The following is a 23,507-nucleotide window of genomic DNA, read 5'->3' on the forward strand; positions in this document are numbered from 1 at the left end:
AGCTGAATGAAATCAGTAGGGAATGCTGATCACTGTGCTGCTGTATGAGATGCTGTAGCTCAGGTGAGATGTTCTGAAAGCGCTGTATGAGTGGGAGTGTAGGAAAACCAATCGATTCCACTCTGAGGCGTTTATTCAACAGCTTTTAGACCTGGCAAAGCAACCCGGCCACCCACACAGGACCGCGCTCTCTCGCTCTCTCACCTCCAGGCGTTTGATCTGGGTCCTCTCGTACTCCAGTTTAGTATCCAGCTCGCGGATCTTGGCCTCCTGCCGGCTGACCAGAGACTTCTCAACCATGGACTGCTCCTGGAACTCCAGCTGACTCTGTAACGACTGGAGCTGCACCAGAACAACAAGCTTATTAGTTCAATTAGATCATCAACTCTCACCTTTACATTAATTACACAGAGCTGGAAAAGAAAATAAAACCACTTAAAATGAGTAATTTCTTTGATTTTACCAAATTGAAACCCTCTGAAATATATAATCAAGAGGAAGATGGATGATCACAAGCCATCAAACCACCAAACTGAACTGCTTTGATTTTTGGAACCACTTTAAAATAAGACTACCTTTATAAAGCGTTTATAAACGGTTTACAATTAGTTTATTAATGGTTACTAATTAGGTTGTAAATGCCTTAAAAACATTAATAATCAGTTATAACACATACGTAGAAAGGGCAACTATATAGATGGCTGTGGGTTCACTATTTGGCAAACAACAGGTCATTGTTGCCCTTTCTACGTATGTGTTATAACTGATTAATAATGATTTTTAAGGCATTTACAACCTAATTAATTAATTAACCATTAATAAACTAATTGTAAACCATTTATAAACCCTTTATAAAGGTAGTCTTATTTTAAAGTGGTACCGAATTTTTGCACCAGGAGTGAGTAGTGTAAAGTTATCCAAAAGCAGTGTGCAAGACTGGTGGAGGAGAACATGATGCCAAGAGGCATGAAAACTGTGATTAAAAACCACCAGGGTTATTCCGCCAAATATTAATATTTCTGAAAAATTAATAAAAAATATTTTTGAACTGATTTTGATGTCTGTGAAGGTTGTAATCAGTCAGTGGAGCACCTGTGTTTTCCATTGCTCCAAAAATGTACCTGAACGCAACTCACTTCCAGACCACCACCATCTATATCAGTGTAGATATATTCACAAGCACCATTGCTATTTAAACGACGCAGGCAGAAGGTGTAAAGATAGACTGTTGGCAGGGTGTAAGATAGCAATGAGCCTCGTGAAGCACCTTAAGCAGGGTATAAGATAAGGCCCTGGGAGCATTGTTGGACTGTCTGTGCACAGTGCCGTATTCTGTAACATTCTTTAACAGGTGGCAATGAGAAAAGTCTTTCAAGCCAATCCTCATTACCCCCCTGTAAGTAACATGAATCGACTTTCCCCCCTGAGTTACTGATAGATAAACAAACTTTGATCTTTAGAATTGCATCACAGACAAAGACACAGATGAGGAGCAGAGTCTTCACAACTTCAGATCAGGATCATAAGCTCCATTCTCTTTTAATAAATGTAAAAAGGAGGAAGAAGCAGCAGGAGCAACAGAAAAGCATCAGAGTGAAGAGTGATTTACTAACAGGTTTATAATTTCAGACGCCTGCTGTTAAAGTTGCTCCACATGTTGTTCAGACTGTTTAAACCCTTAAAAGTCCTCACCAATGAGAAAACAATGGCCTTTTTTGTAGTTTTACGTTATTGGGCAATGCTAAAAATATTTGAATATTTGAAATTTTAGAAATTTACACATCTACAGGGGTTGGACAATGAAACAGGAGAGTTGAGGTGCACATTTAATTCTGCGTGATTTGATCAGCCGTGGTTTTATGTTTTTTGGATACAATCCAGGTTAGCACCCAAACATCCCTTTCAGACAGCTTCCTCTTACAGCGTCCACAGTTAATCCTGTTGGATGTGGTTCATCCTTCTTGGTGGTATGCTGACATTACCCTGGATACCGTGGCTCTTGATGCATCACAAAGACTTGCTGTCTTGGTCACAGATGCTCCAGCAAGACGTGCACCAACAATTTGTCCTCTTTTGAACTCTGGTATGTCACCCATAATGTTGTGTGCATTGCAGTATTTTGAGCAGAACTGTGCTCTTACCCTGCTAATTGAACCTTCACACTCTTCATATGCTCTTACTGGTGCAATAAAGTGCAATTAATGAAGATTGGCCACCAGGCTGCTCCAATTTAGCCATGAATCCTCCCACACTAAAATGACAGGTGTTTCAGTTTCATTGTCCGACCCCTGTATATGCTAAGCATTAGGGAAACTCCCAGTCATATTTTAACCAGCTAAAATAAAATAAGCAGTTTTGCCACACACAGATTTGCTCTCCTAAAATAGCTTTAATCTCGTTCTATGTTCTACCATGTCTAACTGTCTCTGGGACAGTGGGACCATGTTAGTCTGGAGCCCCTGCTCCTACAATACAAACTCTAATACACCACTGCCATGTGCTCAAAATCCCATTCAACAAATAAGGAGCTTTGCATCAGAAAAAGGGCCAAATCTGCAGCTCCAGACTGTCCGAGAGTCATTAAAGCGAGAGCAGCTAATCACTGCAGGCCGGCCCACCAGCTTTAGATAAGAATCTCAGAAGATAGAAGCTTGTTAGGAAGATCCTAAAGCCTGCGAGTACACTGAGATCCAGGCTTCTGTTCACTCCAGACAAGAACAAACTGCACACACAGAGAATCCAGCCACCCCCTTTCACATCGACTAGTCAGCTAATCCATCGCATAGTTCTTGGTTGATTAATTTAAGCTTATTTTAGTATTCATTTTTACAACCCCAATTATTAAAAACTTAGTTGCGTAAAATGTAAATAAAAGTAAAAGTAAAAGGAGAATGTAATGATGTGGACCAATATTTTACTCACAACAGAACATCTGAAAGTTTGAGGACACTAAAACTTTGGAAAAGATGGCAGCACTGAGCTGTCAATGACAGGTTACAGACAGTACTTTTTAATGACAAAAAATTAAAATTTAAGTCTGTGATTGTTTTAAATTAGCCTTTTTTTTAAATGAGTTTATCTTGTATCTTTATCTATTATTTTAATGTTTTTTTTCTATATTTATCTAACTAGTTTTTTATTAGTTTATCATTACTCATTTTATCACGTCTTATCATTCTAATCATTTTACTTTACTTTTACTATTATTATCTTTTTCTTAATTTCATATTTTACAAATTCTTTACTTTTTATTGGTAATTTTTATGGTCTTTTTAAAATGTCCTAATTTAAAAATTATATTAATTTTTTTTAAATGTCAATTAAAAATATATATATTTATTTATTTATTTATTTATTATTATTTTACTATTTGGTTCCTTATTATTTTCTAATTTCCTATTAATTATTATGATTTTTTTTTTTTATTCTATTGAAAATAAAACTTGGGTCTATGATTTGCAAAACATTCTGTTTTTATTTACATTTATTTACAGCTTTGGAAAAAAAGAGACCACTTAAAATGATGAGTTTCTTTGATTTTACCAAATTAAAAACCTCTGGAATACTTAATCAAGAGGAAGATGGATGATCACAAGCCATCAAACCACCAAACTGAACTGCTTGAATTATTGCACCAGGAGTGTAAAGCATAAAGTTATGCAAAAGCAGTGTGTAAGACTGGTGGAGGAGAACATGATGCCAAGATGCACCAAATATTGATTTCTGAACTCTTAAAATGTATGAATATGAACTTGTTTTCTTTGCAGTTTTTGATTTGAGGTCTGAAAGTTTTTCATCCTGTTTCTTTTTCTGCAAATAAATGCTCTAAATGACAATATTTTTATTTGGAATTTGGAAGAAATGCTGTCTGTAGTTTATAGAATAAAACAATGTTTATTTTACTCAAACATAAACCTATAAATAGCAAAATTAGAAAAACTGTCTCTACTGTCCAGAGAATTCTGTACCACTTGATTTTGGACCACCATTGTGAGGATTTGATTGCATTCAACAAGAACACACTGTACCTTATCCTGAATCTCCTGCTTCTCCTTTACAGCTTCTTCCAGTTGAGCTTGGAGGTCACTGATCTGGGCCAGGTCCCTCGCAGACTACAACCAAAACACACACACACACACACACTCAGTCAGTCGCACAACCCTTCAGAAGTAGCCTAAAACATCTACGGCACAATGACAACAGCAGAAGCAGAGAAAAGAACAGGATCTGCTCATTAACCTGAGCTACAGCCGCCTTGTGCTTCTTCATCAGCTCATTCATGTCCTCCTGGTCCTCCTCCAGGCGAGACTGCAGGTCGTTCTTCTCCCTCTGCAGCCGGCTCATCTGCTCCTCCAGCTACGAGACAGAATATAAAGTCAGACAGGAGTTAGAGCAGAGACCAAAGAGTCTAAAAGCGAAGAGGGTTCGCAGATTTAGCGCAGAAAAACGGGCCAAAGAGTCTAAAAGCGGAGAGGCTGTCCAGTTTTAGCAAAGAAAAAACGGACCAAAGAGTCTAAAAGCGGAGAGGCTGTCCAGTTTTAGCAAAGAAAAAACGGACCAAAGAGTCTAAAAGCGGAGAGGGTGCGCAGTTTTAGCTCAGAAAAAACGGGCCAAAGAGTCTAAAAGCAGAGAGAGTGCGCCGTTTTAGTGCAGAAAACAGGCCAAAGAGTCTAAAAGCGGAGAGGGTGCGCAGTTTTAGCGCAGAAAAACAGGCCAAAGAGCCTAAAAGCGGCAAGAGTGCTCAGTTGTAGCGCAGAAAAACGGACCAAAGAGTCTAAAAGTTGCCGTGATTAAGGAGTATAATATTAAGAGACATCATGAAATGAAACATCAATTTGAAAAATCTTAGTTTACACAACACTGTCAAAGATAGATAAAGATAGTAAATCAAGTTAAATGGTGTGTAAATGAAAGTAATCAGGGAAAGTGTATTATTGAAAGTGGTATATTTCATTATTTGTTTTATTATCTCCTTCTGGCCCCCAACAAAAAAAGTTTGGACACCCCTGGTCTACAATATTTAACCAGGGGTGAATCATTAGACCGAGAGCATTTTGGAAAATTGCTTGCCATACAGGCTATCCATCTACTGAATTACTACAGACTGGAACTATATCAACTTAAGTGGCAAATCTAGTTTTTGTTTAGGATCTGATAACAGTCGTATTGAAGGATGTAGGCCTTGTCATGAGCACTTCAACTCTTTAACTCTGCCTTCGCTTTGCCATGGAGCCACACAATGCCCCAACTGCTGGTGTGATGATCTAAGCAGCTGTTTTATACCCATTTTATTTAACCCAATTAAGAAAATAATTAATTAATGTACTAATTCACTTTCGAGCCTTAAGCTTCTAAACCTCTTATATTTTTTTACTAATGTTTAAACTGGTTCTTTTAATAGTGGTACTGTCATTCCTTCTTTAATCCCCCAAATCGTACGTAACTGGTGCACTCTCACTCTTATATTCACTATTGTCTTGTGTCTCTTGTCTTACATAGGTCTATATCTGTGACCTTGTTGTGTTGCACATTTACTGTCTCTCATTTTTTTATTATTTATAGGCCATTCAAATGGGTCCGACTGGGTGCCATTTGCTTGTTGTAACTCTTCCAAAAATTAAACCTATTTTTTTTAAATCATTTTTCTACTCTAAATCTAATAACACATATATTTAACTATTCAAAGCATGTACTGGTAAAACTCAGGCAGCTTTGCTTTACTAATTTTTACAAGGTTTGTAATCCTATAAAACTCACGTGACATTTAAAAAGCTTTTATTTTCTCTGATGAAAGTCTTTATTTTAAATAAATGGTTGACTGCATGTTCAAATTGTTGATATGTTATGTATGACAAAAAAAAATCACTCCTGTTACTAAAAAAAAAACAAAACAAAAAAAAAACAGAAATCATAGGCCTAATATTGTGGTTTGCACTTATTGTTTGCACTATATAGAACCTAGAAAAGTTGTATTTTTATTTTTTATTTATATTGTTTCTATTTTTTATAGACTTATAAAAACTATAACTTTTTAAACTTATTTTTCATTTTTAAGTTTTCTTTTTTTTTTATATATATATATATCTCGTCTTGCCTTGTTCTCGTGAACCCAGTATCGTGTCTCGTCTTGTCTCGGGAGATGAGTGTCTCGTCACACCCCTATTCACACAATTTAAGTTTCATTCAATTCCAGCATCTTATTCTTGGTGTATTATTTTATTTTTTTTTCGGTCAGTGAATATACGTGTACATACACACACTTTAAACTTGCCACCCTTAAATTAAACACACTTTCCCCAAAAGACCAAGTGAAAGCGGCCCTAATTAAACACAGCAATTAGCAGCTCAGAGCAACCTCCCACAGGACTGAAGCTGTCGTTTAAGTGCCATTACTGCCATTAATATACAGCCCCTCCTGCAGAGACGGCAAATCAGCGTGAGCATGACTTCTGAATATCAAAATACATGGAAGAGTAATGAGCTCTTAATGACGGAAGATAGCAGCAATGCTACCCAGTGATGCTGCATCAGCAGCAGTTAGAAAAGGGGCGGAGCCTGACTACACATATGTGAGAGGAGGTGTTTGCTAGAAGACTTCACCCTCCAACTGTTGGGGGCTTTACTAATGACGGGGGAGTCCTAATGAGTAAGTGGGGTAATTGGCCTTCCAAATTGGGGAAATAATGGGATAAAAAATAAATAAATAAATAAATAAATATGTATAGTCAAATTCCTATCTGGGAAAATGTCTCATACCCATATTTGTCTGTTTTGTTTGAGTCTTGGTTCCTCTGATTTTACTGGTTTTATTGCATGCTTAAACTGAAATGAGTTTTGGCTCCTAACAATGCTCTTAGTTCTTAGTTCTCCCCACGTGTTCTCCTCTATGTGTCTTATTCTTCTTTTTCATGCTGTTTGGGGATTGTTTTCTCTAATTCTTGTTTCTTATCAGTATTTCTTCAATACGCATTTTTCTCTTTGAGCTTTGGTTCCTCTTAGTAGTTTTTCCTTGTTTTTAGAGAGTTTACTCTTTTCTAATCCCTGTTCTTTTCCAACTCTTACAAAGAATTTACTCCTCTTTTTAATTCTTCCTCCTGCTCTTAAAGAGCTTTTCCTGCTGTTATCTTCCTCGGAGATGCTCATTACGAGGTTTGCGCTCGTAATTGTGTAACGCTGCTTCGTAACAATACCTGCTTTGAAAGAAAAAAACAGAAAAAAAGAAAAAAAAAGCCCCACACAAATGAAAATGATTTGATTTGAATTGAGCCGAGTTATGAAAGGACGCGGTTAAATAAGGAGGCTAATAGAGGTCCTACGTCTTGGAAAACACCTCTCTTAAAATTATAACAGCTTGTCATGAAGAGTTATGTGGTTCGCAGTCACGCAGTCACGCACCTGCGATGTGCGGATCGTCGTGGAAAGTATAAAAAATATATATATTTCTCTCTCTTTACTGCTGTATCTTAAATGTGAAAAGAATGGATTTAACATCCATAGAAATGGCCAGCACAGTTTTATAATGAAGGTGTTTCTGCCATTTTGTAGTACGAAACAGAGCAGGACTGAACACAGTAATTATAGGGAGTAATTGCATGTTGTTGGCGAAGGCAGAGACGAGGAGATTACATGCTTTAACTCCCATCGTCTCCTACGTACTCGCACACAATAACACGCAATAACCAACCGCACGGCTCATCAGAGCATGGGCCGCACCTGCACTCGCCAGCCAAAAAAACAAAGGCCAGCCTCGCAACAATAGTCCAGAATTAATCCAGGCCACGGAAAACGGAGTGAACTTCCTATTCATACCTTTAAATTATGCAGTAGATCTCGCTCTGACCGAGCAACTGCGGCGGATGAGTTTGGGCGCATTGTGAGAAAAACCCCCGCGTGAAATAAAATAAATAAATAATTAAATAAAATAAAATAAAATAAAAAAAGAAGCAGTGAATGTGTGCTTGTCCTTGAGAGGAATGATTCAGGCTGACCGGCGCCTCGTGTTTTTTTCAGGGTCGGACAATGCGCGTGGAAGGAGAGCGAACACTTTGTCGATAGTCGTCAGTTAGCATTGCTAACCGATTCCCTCGAGCCCTCTCAAAAGCACAGCAAGCCCAATCAATCTTGGGAGATGCCTTTCTTTTCTTCACTAGCAGAATAGAATTCTAAATGTGGACCTTCACCGCCTTTGTTTGGGTCCATCTTTTATTATCAAACTGAGCCTCTCGGAAAAAAAGAACACTGCTCTGTTTCACGAAGTATTACCATGTATAAACATATAGATATATATATATAAACAGCAGTATATTAATATTCAGAGATTCTGAAGTCTTCATCAGGGCTGATAATGCCAGTCCAGAGCTCTATTCATAAAAGCCACGGCTCTCTTTCTCAATACCGCCATCCCTCGCCATCCCTCGCCATCCCTCGCCATCACTCGCCTATTGTGCAGCTCCAATCCAATGCCCTTCATTGACTGGCAGAGGAAAAAAAAGAAAAGAATTGAGAGAGAGAGAGAGAGAGAGAGAGAAAGAGAAACAGAGAGAGAGAGACAGGGAGAGAGACTGAGAGGAAGAAAGATATTGACTCACAGACATCTTGGCCTTGGACATGTCCTCCATCTGTATGTGCAAGTCCTCGATCTCCAGCTCCATGGCCTTGCGAGCTTTCACTGACGCAGAGCAGGTGAACTCGGACTCCTCCAGCTACCAGCACACACACACACACACACACACACACATACAGTAATCAAAAAAACACACAGCTAACGTCATTTTTATCTTCTCTAGACGGGAAGTCCACACTTGTCTAGGTCTAAAATATAGAGAAAAATAAGATATTTAATAAAAGTTTGTGCTTTGTCCCAAAACTTAACAGCTATGGGTTCTTCAAAGTATTTAATTCACTGGTTGTTAAAAGAGAAGCCAAAGACCAGCTAACTAACCTCTAGCTAATAAACTTCTAAACCAGTAAACTAGTAGAGCAGATGAGTTTAATCAAATGAGTTTGGGCATTAAAATCACAAAACTGTGCAGAAATCCAGCCCACCAGGACTAGAGCAGCTCATCCCTGAGTTAGATAACCTCTAGTTCCTCTGCACTCTAACCCTATTCTCACTACCTAAAGATACCGAAAGTTTTTAAATGGACAGTGATGTACTTCAGTAATTCTTTCTTGATTTCTTTCTTGATAAAAGATTCTGTTGAATGGTCTACATTTATAAGAAGCCCACCTGGTTCTTGAGTTGAGAGATCTCTCTCTTGCTGGGTGCGTTGTTCTTCAGGTGATCCAGCATGACCTGGGCGTCACCCAGCAGGACTTTGGTGCGCTTGAGGTCTTTCTTCAGACGTCTCTCGGTCTCCACGTCCCTCTGGCTGACCTGGAGGAACAAACAGAGCAGTGCAGCTTGCAGCTTTAGTTAGGTCAGGACGCTGGTGATCACCGCCCAACTCCACCACTTATCCCCAACTCATGTCCAACTCATCCCCAAATCCACAAATCATTCCCAACTCCCCAACTACTCCCCAACTCCTCAAACTCATCTCCAATTCATCGCTAAAACCACAAATCATCCCCAACTAGTCCCCAACTACTCAAACTCGTCTCCAACTCATCCCCAAATTCACAAATCATTCCCAACTCCCCAACTAGTCCCCAACTCCTCAAACTCATATCCAATTCATCGCTAAAACCACAAATCATCCCCAACTCCCCAACTAGTCCCCAACTACTCAAACTCGTCTCCAACTCATCCCCAAATCCACAAATCTTTCCCAACTCCCCAACTCCTTAACTCATCTCCAACTCATCCTCAACTCCACAAATAATTCCCAACTCCTCAACTCATCTCCAACTCATCCCCAAATCGACAAATCTTTCCCAACTCCCCAACTCCTCAACTCATCTCCAACTCATCTTCAACTCTACAAATCACTCCCAACTCCCCAACTAATCCCCAACTCCTCAAACTTATCTCCAATTCATCCCCAAATCCCCAAATCATTCTCAACTCCCCAACTCCTCAACTCATCTCCAACTCATCCCCAACTCCACAAATCATTCCCAACTCCCCAACTAATCCCCAACTCATCCCCAACTCCACAAATCATTCCCAACTCCCCAACTAATCCCCAACTCATCAAACTTATCTCCAATTCATCCCCAAATCCCCAAATCATTCTCAACTCCCCAACTCATCTCCAACTCATCCCCAACTCCACAAATCTTTCCCAGCTCCTTAACTCATCTCCAACGCATCCCCAACTCCACAAATGATTTCCAACTCCCCAACTCCTAAACTCATCTTCAACTCATCCCCAACTCCACAAATCATTCCCAACTCCCCAACTCCTAAACTCATCTCCAACTCATCCACAACTCCACAAATCATTCCCAACTCCCCAAAGTCATCACCAACTCAATCCAAACTCCACAATTCTTTACTAATTACCTAAATTAAACTTATCATAATTCAAGGTGAACTGCTTTGCACCAGGAGTGGCATAAAGTTATCCAAAAGCATTGTGTAAGACTGCTGAAAGAGAACATGACAAGATTCATTTCTGAACTCTTAAAACTTTATAAATATGAAATATTTTTATTTTTTATTTTTATCCAGATATGTATATGTACAACTAATACAAATAACATTTGAACAAGAATGTAGGTGTTGTGAGTTGCATTGGAGCAAAATAAATTCTAGTGTCAATCAAATGGGTCCATAAGTGCTGATTTGAGAAGCCCTGCTCCAGACAGTAAAGAGTACACAGTGCATTAGTGCTGAAATTGAGACACGGTGTGGATGTGGGTCAGTCAGTCATGTTGTGGTTGTCAGGCTGTAGAGAGAGAGCCTGAGGGCCGTACCTGATCCTGAGCACTCAGCAGCTTATTCTCCAGCTCTCTCTTCTCCCTCAGAACCCTCTGTTTATCATCGTACTCCTCCTCCAACTGCACTTCCATCTGCTTCAGCTGTCGGACACATCACAGCGTACACACACACACACATACACACACACGCACCCAGTACACACACACGGCTCAGCGGGAGGCTTGCACAATAGAGTGCACACATTCACAAAGAGGTGGGAAAACGAGACAGAGGTTAGAGTTAAGAGTCCAATCCAGTCTTACCTTCTTACTGCAGGACTGTCTGATCTCCTCCACCTCCTCATCCTTACTCTCAATCTCCTTCGAGTGTGTCTGCCTCAGCCTCTCCATCTCCATCTCCAGACGAAGCTTGGCCTGTCACACACACACGGACATAAACACACACACACACACACACACACAAAAACACAAGGAAGATGCTCAGAGATGCTCTCTATAATGCTCTAAATGGCCAATCGTTTGTAAACACTTACTCATTTAATGTTTTTTAGGTAATATTTAAACAACACTTGTCTTAATTATTTTATTAGGGCTTTCCATTAGATCTTCAAAAAGTTGCTTTCAACAAACTCGTTTATTTTTTATATATAAATAACTTTATTTCCAATTTTTAAACCATTTTTTTTTACCAATTTAGCTAGGCCTCTTGTCCAACCAATCCAGCTGCTACTCAGCTGTAAACCCCTATTACTAGTGATGCCTCAACATAAGGAGTGTGAAGCCAAACACCGCCTCTTTTGGAGGAAAGCGCAGCGACTTCAGCGAGTTCTGATACATCAGCTCACAGACGCAGCCTTGTGCTGATCGACATCACCCTTCTGGATTGATGTGGGGTGAGAGTACCATCTACCCAAACAGAGAGGGAGAGCAAGGCCTCTTCAGTTGTGCTCTCTTTTAGGGCTCTAGCAGCTGATGACAAGCTGCACGACCAGGATTCGAACCAGTGGTCTTCCGATCATAGTGGCAGCGCCTTAGTCCACTGGACCACCAAGAACCCTCTTTTAAACTTTTTACCACACTTGATTTCAGAATACTTTTGTCTAAATAGTGTTACAAGCTTTGCAGTGTCTGCATTATATAATATATATTATTACCTAATCGTGATACTTAATTTTTTTTTTTTTTTTTTAAATGCTGACCCTTTGGCCTTAAACTAGAGAAACTGTCCTTACCATCTAGTGGTCAGATGACAACATTGCATTCAATTGATTAAAACAAACAAAAAAAAGAATATGTTGGGAATCCCAGTCAAAAGTTTCTACAGCCAATCCAGACAGAAACAGTCAATTAAAAAATCTAATTGAATTATATGTTTAAAGTTAATTTAGTTCATTGACCTACTGTAGCAATATACAATTTTCCTTTTGTACAAATTGGGTCATTCTCATCCCAAAAGGCAAGGAGGTTTTAAATGTTGTTTTTCACTTGTTACGTCCTACTAATCCCAAATAATAGCTAGAAATTTTAATTGCACACCAAGCTAAAGTACTTTGAGTGCTCTGAATGTTCCTATTGGTTGATGGTCTCCTACCTGTTCCAGCATCTGGATGGTTCCTGCCTGCTCGTCCAGCTCCTCCTCCTGATCCTTGACCTTCGCCTCCAGGTCGCGGAGCTGCTTCTTGAGTTTGGCCAGCGAGGCCTCGTCCTTCGACTCCTGAGAGGAAAGATCCTGAAGCTCCGCCTCCAGCTGCTCCAGCTTCACATTCTGCCCACAGAGCTCCACCTCTTTATCCTTTAGATTGGAGAGAGATTAAAAAAATGAGATTTTATGGTAATACTGCACATACACATAAACACATGCATACAATACATCAGGGCTGTGTATATGGAAAAACCTTAATTTATTATCGCTTTATTTGGATGATCCATTGTAGATGTTTCATAGATGCTCATCCAACATTTAACTGATTCCTGATGCTTATATTAACCTTATCCCTTATAACTTTAAATCAACCCTAAAACCTAACCTACCCCTAATATAACATTATCTTATTTTTCAGACTATAAGACGCACCAGATTATATGGAGCACTATCAATGAATGTTTATTTTCTGGTCTATTTCAATACATAAGGCGCACCAGATTATGAGGCGCATTAAGCAACATTAGTCAATATTCCTACATCAAAGTGAGCAAGGGAGAAGCGCCTAAGTAAACAAAACTGTAATTCTTAAAAAAAAAAAAAAAACATTTTCTTTTAAAGTCTAACAAGCGCTGGATGTTAATCTACACAGATTTCCGTTTATTTACAGTAAGATTAGATTTCCAATATTTTGTCTAAGTATGAGTTTTTGGTAAAGTTTCTCCAGCACTAAGGCTTGGTGCAGCAGCATTAGCACTAGCCGCTAACTTCAGCCCTAGCTGGACGTAAATGCTGCCCGATAGCGCTAGACTGAGGAACTCTGAGCGGATAATGCTAATGCTGCTGCACCCAGCCTTAGTGCTGGAGAAACGTTACTAAAAACTCATACTTAGACAAAATATTGGAAATCTAATCTTACTGTAAATAAATGCACCCAAATAAATGTTTTTAGGAGAGAAATCTGTGTAAATTAACATCCAGTGCTCATTTAACTTTGAAAGAATTTTTTTTTTTTTTTAAGAATTACAGTTTTGTTTACTTAAGACGCTGCTTCATCCAGCTTCACCATTAGAAGAGAAACATGGAGATACCCCCCACTCACTTCGATGAACATTCACTTAAAATGAAACTTCACAGACTTCTCCTGTATAACACTGTACTTCAGTGGAGTGGCTTTACTGATCCTTAATACCTGACTGGTAGAATTCACACATTTTAGGCGTGCAGGATTATAAGACACACTTAATGATTTTTGGGAAAATTAAAGAATTTTAAGCACGCTCTTTAGTCCACAAAATATGGTCATCTAAAATTTTTATTTTACCCTAAACCCTAAACCAGGGGTGTCCAAACTTTTTTTGTTGGGGGCCAGAAGGAGAAATATATTTGAAGTCACGGACCACAGACTCTGTAATAAAACAAATAATGAAATATACCACTTTAAATAATAAATTATCCTGATTATATCATTTGCACACCATTTAACTTGACTTACTATCTTTATCTATCTTTTACAGTGTTGTGTAAACTAAGATTTTTCAAATTGATGTCTCTTAATATTAAACTCCTTAATTACGGCAAAGTTTAGACTCTTTGGCCCGTTTTTGCCCCAGAGCAAAGAGTCTAAAAGCGGAGAGAGTGTGCATTTCTAGCGCACCCTCTCCGCTTTTAGACTCTTTTGCCCTGTTTTTCTGCGCTAGAAATGCGCACTCTCTCCGCTTTTAGACTCTTTTGCCCCGTTTTTCTGCGCTAGAAATGCGCACCCTCTCCGCTTTTAGACTCTTTGCCCCGTTTTTCTGCGCTAGAAATGCGCACCCTCTCCGCTTTTAGACTCTTTGCCCCGTTTTTCTGCGCTAGAAATGCGCACCCTCTCCGCTTTTAGACTCTTTGCCCCGTTTTTCTTGCTCTAGAAATGCGCACCCTCTCCGCTTTTAGACTCTTTTGCCCCGTTTTTCTGCGCTAGAAATGTGCACTCTCTCCGCTTTTAGACTCTTTACCCCGTTTTTCTGCGCTAGAAATGCGCACCCTCTCCGCTTTTAGACTCTTTTGCCCCGTTTTTCTGCGCTAGAAATGCGCACCCTCTCCGCTTTTAGACTCTTTTGCCCCGTTTTTCTGCGCTAGAAATGCGCACCCTCTCCGCTTTTAGACTCTTTGGTCCGTTTTTCTGCGCTAGAAATGCGCACCCTCTCCGCTTTTAGACTCTTTGGTCCGTTTTTCTGCGCTAGAAATGCGCACCCTCTCCGCTTTTAGACTCTTTGGCACGTTTTTATGCGCTAGAAATGCGCACTCTCTCCGCTTTTAGACTCTCTGGTCCATTTTTTTGCGCTAAAAATGCGCACCCTCTCCGCTTTTAGACTCTTTGGTCCGTTTTTCTGCGCTAGAAATGCGCACTCTCTCCGCTTTTAGACTCTTTGGCCTGTTTTTCTGCGCTAGAAATGCGCCCTCTCTCCGCTTTTAGACTCTTTGGCACGTTTTTCTGCGCTAGAAATGCGCACTCTCTCCGCTTTTAGACTCTTTGGCCCATTTCTGACACCTAGCGTTCAAACTTTGAATCTCACATTATAAAAACCTGCTTAACAGCGGGTCAACTTTAATTCTATTTCTAAAATACCTCGCGGGCCGCTCCAAAAAAAGGAAACGGGCCGCAAATGGCCCGCGGGCCGTAGGTTGGACACCCCTGCCCTAAACTCTTAAAGGTTAAGGTTAGGGTATAGGGTTAAAGTTGGGTGTAGAGTGTAGAGTTTTCAGCTACATTTAATGGACATTTAGCTGAATGTTTACTGTTAGTATCCAGTATAACTTACCTGTAGCTGCTGTCGGAGAGTAAAGAGTTCTACAGTCAGCATGTCTCTCTCTCTGGACAGAATCTCCCGCTGACTCCTCTCCCTCTGCACTTCATCCTGAGACTGGCTCTGCTCCAGATCGAACCTAACACACACACACACACACACACACTTTACTACAAGCCTTTATCCTTTATATACACATATACACACACACCCAGCACAGCTGCAAACCTTTACATGGGCTCTTCAAACACAGACCTACAGGAAGCATCCTCAGGAGACACAGCACAGTACATCTTCTACCAGCAGACACATACGTATATAAAGCACCTGTGTATTTCTCATAACTACACACACACACACACAGTGCTGAACATTCCTATAACTCACAGTTTATTACTTCAGCTCCAGTGTTATTAAAGCCTAATAAATCCATATCACCAATGGTTTCCATTGTTTCAAGTCATTAGCCAATAGTCTCTTTACAACCTACAGCTCCAGAAAAAAAATAAGAGAGCACTTAAAAATAATGAGTTTCTTTGATTTTACCAAATTGAAAAGCTCTGGAATATAACCAAGAGGAAGATGGATGATCAAAAGCCACCAAACCAAACTGAACTGCTTGAATTTTTGCACCAGGAGTAAAGCAGCATAAAATTATCCAAAAGCAGTGTGTAAGACTGGTGGAGGAGAACATGATGCCAAGATGCATGAAAACTGTGATTAAAACCAAGGGTTATTCCGCCAAGTATTGATTTTTCTGAACTCTTAAAACGTTATGAATATGAACGCGTTTCTTTTTTGCATTATTTGAGGTCTGAAAGCTCTGCATCTTTTTTTTTTTTGTTATTTCAGACATTTCTCATTTTCTGCACATAAATGCTCTAAATTCCGATATTTTATTTGGCATTTGGGAGAAGTGTTGTTTGTGGTTTATAGAATTAAACAAAAATGTTTGTTTTCCTCAAACATGTAGCTATAAATAGCAAAATCAGAGAAACTGATTCAGAAACTGAAGTGGTCTCCTCTTAATTTTTTTTTCCAGAGCTGTATGTCCATCACAACAATATACGTGCATGAGTTGGAACAATATTATTTAGATTTGTCACATAAAAATAAAAGCTTTAAAATGACTGTGATCACTTCACTGATCTGTATTACAGAATACAGCACCTACATCTGTGGTTCTCTCAGCTTGTCCAGAAATGCATGTGTAAAGCGTATCCTATATTGGTGGCCTAAGGTATGAGTTCCATGTCCCTTGACATTAAGAATATCAGTGTATAAGCATTAAAATACATTTACTTAAATATGATTCCACTTATAATACTATTATAAAGCTTCATTACTAAATTAATAAAATATATCTCATTCAGAACAGCACATTTCAGTCCTGTATCTGGCAAAAAAGTGACTTAAGCTGTTTCATTATATTGCAAGGGATGACTTTTTGTTTATAACATTATTCACTGCTTATGAATAGGTTATGAAGTCCTTATGTAGGTGACTTTCAAATAAGTCGTCTCTTTTATTTATTCACAATATTTAAGCCCTCGTTTGCTGACCTCACGTTAAGTTTTCGCTGCACAACAACTCGTAACAGAAAATCCTTCAGTGGCACTAGAAAGGCTGCGCTCTCTCTCCTCCTGAAGCATCACTCCGCAGTTGTTTTCATGTCAACCTCATTATCAGCGCTCACCTCTGGTGTCAACAGCGGGCTATTAATTTCATACTGCACGCTAATCACGAGCACATTGTTCAGCCGGGCTGTCGGGGAAGCACGCTCAAGGTGGCTCATCTGAATAGTGAAGTGGTGCACACGGGTGACCCCTGTCCTCTTAATTTCCATGGATTCCTTTCCTGCCTTTCTGCTGGAGAGATATTGAGTGGGTCTGCTGAACACGGTGGGTTACACTCTTATAAAAGCTTAATTAGAATCATTGCAACTGGACAGGGTCTGACCAGAGTCTTAAATGAACAATAGCAAACCTTCTGTGGCCTTTTAAACACTAGTAATTAGCTCGTAAGGATAATCTACAAGGCCTTCCAGCATTCAAAATGCTGTAAATATAAAATATTACAGTGCTGAACAGTATATAGATACTTTAATTCCAAACAAATATAGGCTGATTAAATGTTAAATCACGTTTTAAATTATGATTTAATTCATTAAGAGATAAAAACTATCCAAAAAACAACCTAGCCCTATTTTAAAAAGTGTCCCCCGCCCATAAATCAAAACTTTTTGGAAAACTGAGTTCAATTTCACTAATAACCACAATCAGGCCTGATTACTGCCAGAACTCAATACTAGAATTAAGAAATCACTTAAATAGAACCTGTCTGACAACATAAAGCAGATAAAAGATCTCAAAAAGCAGCACATTATTAAAACAGATGAGAAAACAAAATCATTGATCATCTATCAGTCTGGAAAAGGTTAAAAAAGTCATCTCTAAAGCTTTGGGACTCCAGAGAATCACAGCGATTCACTATTATTATATTCACTAGTGGAGAAAACACGTGGAACACTGGTGAACCTTCCCAGGAGTGACCAGCCAACCGAACAAAATTACTCCAAAAGGGCATGAACAACTCATCCAGGATGTCCCAAAAGAATCCAGAACAACGTGTAAAAAATTGCAGGTCTCACTTATCTCAGTTAAGATCAGTATTAATGATTCAATAATAAGAAAGAGACTGGGTGACAATTTTACCCATGTGAGAGTTCCAAGATAAACAAAAAAACACTGCTGCCCAAAAAGTCTAATTAAGATGCTGTGGCATGATCTTAAACAGGGTGTTTTGCTTGAAAACCCTCCAATGTGGCTGAATTAAGACAATTCTGCAAAATTCCTCCACAGGTAACTCAATGTTACTTAAGCTTTCTAGAGTAGTTAAACAAGATGTGTCTCGTTTTTAGTAGCTTACATTCAGCTAGCAAACTAATGATCATTTTCCTGATTTTTCCTGGTTCCACCTTAAAAATGTAAAGAGAGTAAAAGATAAACAAGCCAAATATTTTTGTTATAATTAATTTAAAGCATTTTTAGAATCTTTTCGGACTCTGAAAGTGTGTGGAAGTGTTTGAGAATCATAGATTCGTTAAACAATAATAAGAATAAAAAAACATTAATGTTAATTCTTCAGGTAAACACCTCTTTTTTTTATAATGGTAGGTTGAGTGTTCCTTGTATAATTACAACATTAGTGTTCTAAAAATCTTTTTCATATCTAAATATTTCTAATATTCTAAATGATTCCTAAATGGATCGATATCGAATTGAAGTGGAAATCAATTCAGGACCTTATGAATTGGAATTAAATTGATTTGGGTTATACCACACCCTAATATCCTACTACGCCCTTATTTTTGCTCAGCTCAAATTTAAAAACAGCAAAACAAAAATGGGAATGGTAGTTTAGGAGGTGCACTGGGTGATGTATGGGTTTAGAGATGTGGGGCAGGAGGGAGAGCTGATTGGCTGAGCTGCAGCATCATTAGCAGTGTGCCTCTGATAGGGTTTAGACGCAGATGGTTGGAGGTCAACAGGGGGACGGTATTATTGATTGGTTGATTGATCTGCATATTGTGATTATATCTGAGTCTGTTTACCAAAGTATATTTCATTATTAAATCACATTCTGCACCCTTAAAAACAGCAAAGTTTTGCAAAAGAAGAGCCCAGAAACAAAAAACACAGCACAGAACCGCCAGAGCTGTTGAGCAGCTAGAATCCTCCATCCTTCATCAATGGCACAACATTCCCCTGGGTAGCTATAAGCACTAATACCAGTGAGATGTTGAGATGTTCGTAACTCACTTCCTCTGCTTCTTCTCCAGCTCATGGTTTCGACTCTGTTGACCCTCCAGGTGCAGCTTGGTGTCCTGGAGCTCGGCCATCAGTCTCTGGCACTTCTTCTTGGCCTGCTGCTGAGATCGCTGACTGTCCTCGTAATCTGCCTGCAGGTCGGTTAGCTATATTGCAACAGATATATGAAGACAGCGTGAGGAACCTGATCATCTCGTTGTTAAAGCTTTACCAGGTTGTTAAAGCTGAAACTAGAGCAGGAAAAGCAATAAAACCTGCCCACCTCTGCTATAGATGGTCCACATTATTGCTTCTACTAAACTGACAATGGATAGAGAAAAAAATGAAAAAAAAAAAAAAGCTTGAGGATCAATTTGAGAATCACTGATCTGGAGTTTTTTTCTAAAGGAGAAATTGGAAACATTTTCACCAGAGACGTCTACAAATCCCAATTTATGTACGTAGTGATAGTTACTATAAGCAGTGCTCTCCTCCAAGCGCACAGCATAGCGGTGGTGTTATCCACTACTCCACTCCAACCACATCATTTGTGAACATGGTAACTGTTCATAGGCAAGTTGTAAGTTCTATGATATTGTTAAACTAAATTTTAGTTTAGTCGGATGAAACAATTGAACAAAATAAAGTTTGTTTAAAGCATTTGTAGTGTGTGAGGTTTATGTATAGTATGTGGTGGAGGTGGTGGTGGAGGACCTACTTTTCTCTCTAAATGTCTTTTGTTCTGCTGCTCCGTCTCCAGTTTGTCATCAAACTCTTGCTGTAACCTCTTCTTAGTGAACTCTGTTTCTCTGATCGCCCTGTCATACTTCAGCTTCCACTCACCACCTGTAACACACACACACACATACACACACACACACACACACACACACACACACACACACACACACATACACACACACACAGTAAATCACAGATTATTACACCAGTGCAGGCAAAGTTAGACAAACTTATCGTAAGATCTATTAGAACTAAACACCATGTAAATAATCCAGACTTTCAGACTGAATCTTCCTCTCACCACTATCATCATCATCATCATCATCATCATCATCATCATCATCATCACCAAAATCATCATTTACATCATCTTCGTGGAGTTATGTATCATAACTAAATTTTGGGAGTGAACCACGCCCTCACTCCTCCCACTTCCTTCCCTATTTAAATTGTCACTTCCTCTCTACCTGTTCATTGAACAAACCTCGCACCCACCTCCTCCCCATCTTCCTCCTTCTTTAATTTTATTCTCTTCATGAGAGGGAGGGGTTCGGCTTCACGCTTTACAGCGAAGCTGCCCCAAACTCCACCCCAACACTCTGAGTTCGCTCCCCCTCTTTTCTTCTTCTCTGCCCAGTCAAGGGCGTGGGTCAATACTAGCAAAATCATTATTATCATCATAATCTTAATCTCACAGAAGTAGATTTTTTTTTTTACAATATTCTTTTTTTTGTTTGTTTTTCCTTAAAAGTTCCTGAGAGTTTACTGCTAACTGTTGTACCATTTAGGCTCAACTGAATTTTTTCTACTTTTTTTTTTTTGCATTTCCCGGTACTGTATACAGGATATGATTAATAAATGTGTATTTGGATGTCCAGCACTATAAACTGTGAAAGAGATTCATATCTTCAGTCTCTGACTTTATTTTATCTACAGGGTGTTTCAGCAGTAGGTAGTGTGTGTAATAGAGAGTGAAAGACAGTGAGTGATTAAACACAGTGTTTAAAAACTCCAGCAGCACTGCTGCTGTGTCTGATCCACCGATTATACCAACACAACACAACACAACAAACACCTCATACACCAGCACCATGCTAACCAATGGTAATTACTGAAGTGCTGAGAATAATGACCCACCACCTAAATAATAATAATAATAATAATAATAATAATAGCTGCTCTGTGGTGGTTTTCACTCCTGTATGGTCAAAGGAGGATAATACTATAATGCTCAATGCAGTTGATGGACAGTGGAATGTGGGTGTAGAAACAAGGAGGTGGTCATAATGTTATGCTTGCTCTCTGTACATACTTACATATTTCTGAATTTATATAGTTTAGTTTTATATTAAAGTTTTACCAGCTTCATCGTCATCATCCATCTCTCCGTTGAGCTCCGACGCTCTGATGAGTCTCGCCTCCATCACCTCCATTTCCATGGACTCCATCTGCTTTTTCATCCCATCAAACTTCCCCTGGAGTCAGAGCAGAAATGTTCAGAATAATACAGCATTAATTAGACACAGACGTCATCCTAACACAGCGATTGTCCTCCGTGTTCCCACTTTAGCTTAGAACATTTATTCAGTGGTGCTTTACAGGAGCAATTTCAGGAGCATTATTTCCAGTACATTACTGCAATTCTAATGTTAGACTACTGTACAGCTCTGACGCTCTATCCGATGAAGTTGTAGTTCTGGGAGATTAATGAAAACATTCGGTTGCAAATTTCTGTTTTAATTGTGAAGTTTTATTGTGTTTTATATTGTGTTATTTTATTGATGCCACAAGGAAAGTGCAGCGACTCGGTTCCGATACATCAGCTCACAGATGCAGCCTTGTGCTGATCCATATCACCCTAGGAGTGATGAGGGGAAAGAGCGCCATTTACTGTACCCACCAAGAGAGAGCAAGACCAATTTTGCTCTCTCAGGGCTCTGTAAGCTGATGGCAAGCTGTATAACAGGGATTCAAACCAGCGATCTTCCGATCAGATTGTACATCTTTACATACAGAAGCTGCCAGAGTAAATCTCATTATATAGACATTTGCTTCTGTCAGAAACCTGTAAAGAACTCTTTTATGTGGCAGTGATTTATATATTTTACATCCGTCCTTAACTCAAATACAAGAAGACAAGGCGGTTGTTTCTGCACCTTGTTTAATATAAAACATCTGGTTAAAGTGAATTGCTTATTATTTTTAATTGGTTTCATAAACTTTTTACTCCTTTTAAAATAAAGTTAGTGTATAAGAATCAATAGATTACTTATTTTATGATAGTTCTAAATGTTGCTGTGTGTTAATATTTTGGCAGAGTGTTCTGTTTTTTTCATCGAAACTATGAAGAAATATATTTTGTATTTTAGATTATTCAAAGTAGCACCTCTTGCTTATATGACAGTTTTGCACACCTTATCTGGATTTTCTCAGTCAGCTTTATGAGGTAGAGTTACCTGGAATTCAAGCTTTCAGTTAACAGCTGTGCTGAACTCATCAAGAGTTAATTACTTGAATTTCTTGTCTCTTAATGTGTTTTTGGATGGATGGATGGATGGATGGATGGATGGATGGATGGATGGATGGATGGATGGATGGATAGATAGATAGATAGAATGGGAATAATGGGTTGCCATGTTTTTACCTGCAGCTCCTTCATGTCCTTCTCCAGACGCAGCCTCTCGGCCGTCTCCGTCTCCAGCAGCTGTGATGCAGATTCTCCTGTGTTCCTCTCATCCGTCAGCTCTGTGGTCAGCTCTGTGATCTACAGAATCACACACAAACATGCTATTCATTCATAATAACAGCCTCATTCACTCTCATATTCAATATATAATAATTACAAAATAAGCAGATTTGTTGAACTGTCCTGGTGAGAACATAAGAGATCTTTTGAGCCTTGCTGATCACTTTAGTAGAACTACACTCATTCTGGGCTTCCTTTTGCTCTCAAAACAATTTACATGGCACGTCCTGCTGGAAAATTAAATCTGCATCTCCATAAAAGTTGTCAGTAGCAGAGGGAAGCATGAAGTGCTGTAAGATTTTGTGGGAAAACAAAACTGCACTGACTTTAGACTTGATAATAAAACACAGTGGATCAACACCAGCAGATGACATGTCTCTCCAAACCATCACTGATTGTGGAAACTCTACACTAAACCTCAAGCAGTGCCCACTAGGAGATCTCAGGGTCTGAAATCAGTCTCAGTCTCTTACCCTGCTCTCCAGCCGGTCTGTGTTCAGCCTGAGCTCGTTCCTCTCCTTCTCCACCTTCTCGAGCCTCGACTTCAGATGCTGGATCTCGTCCTGCCATTCAGAAAGCACACATAACACATCTCAGTCTGGACATATCCCATCATGCCTACTGTCGAGAGACAAGATAGGGGTGTGAGGACGGTTGACCCCATTCTCTTTTAAACTGGTAAGAGAACAGTAAACTTTGACAGATTAGTCTGATCTGTTGCAAACAATAGATTAGATTAGATTATTTAGATTATATTTTATTATATATTAATAATCCAGTATGATTAGTATCATGACATGTTGATTCATTAATTGTTGGACAAATCTAGTGATTAAAATTCCTGTATTTAAAAAAAAAAAAATATATATATATATATTCATTGCAGAACAACAAAATATCGCAATGTACAATTTTTCAATATCGTGCCGCCCCAACACACTTTCTTTTCCTTCTAC

General features: G+C 39.1%; 1 protein-coding gene across 9 annotated transcripts in view; it reads right to left on the reverse strand.

The window, feature by feature from the left end:
- Window positions 1-23,507, reverse strand: part of myo18aa (myosin XVIIIAa) — a 137,025-nt gene that overhangs the window by 24,065 nt on the left and 89,453 nt on the right. For all 9 annotated transcript variants that reach the window (XM_049468797.1, XM_049468794.1, XM_049468791.1 and 6 more), the window contains 14 exons: window positions 23,025-23,114; window positions 22,450-22,569; window positions 21,166-21,280; window positions 19,783-19,910; window positions 19,077-19,231; window positions 15,271-15,394; window positions 12,416-12,616; window positions 11,128-11,238; window positions 10,861-10,965; window positions 9,230-9,376; window positions 8,589-8,702; window positions 4,240-4,356; window positions 4,029-4,112; window positions 205-342 (listed from right to left, as the gene is read on the reverse strand). In XM_049468797.1, the coding sequence (XP_049324754.1) occupies window positions 205-342; window positions 4,029-4,112; window positions 4,240-4,356; window positions 8,589-8,702; window positions 9,230-9,376; window positions 10,861-10,965; window positions 11,128-11,238; window positions 12,416-12,616; window positions 15,271-15,394; window positions 19,077-19,231; window positions 19,783-19,910; window positions 21,166-21,280; window positions 22,450-22,569; window positions 23,025-23,114 (1,749 nt within the window). The remainder of the gene's footprint in view (window positions 1-204; window positions 343-4,028; window positions 4,113-4,239; window positions 4,357-8,588; window positions 8,703-9,229; window positions 9,377-10,860; window positions 10,966-11,127; window positions 11,239-12,415; window positions 12,617-15,270; window positions 15,395-19,076; window positions 19,232-19,782; window positions 19,911-21,165; window positions 21,281-22,449; window positions 22,570-23,024; window positions 23,115-23,507) is intronic.

This window comes from Astyanax mexicanus, chromosome 20 (assembly GCF_023375975.1).
Source record: "Astyanax mexicanus isolate ESR-SI-001 chromosome 20, AstMex3_surface, whole genome shotgun sequence".
Classification (NCBI taxonomy): Eukaryota; Metazoa; Chordata; class Actinopteri; order Characiformes; family Acestrorhamphidae; genus Astyanax; species Astyanax mexicanus.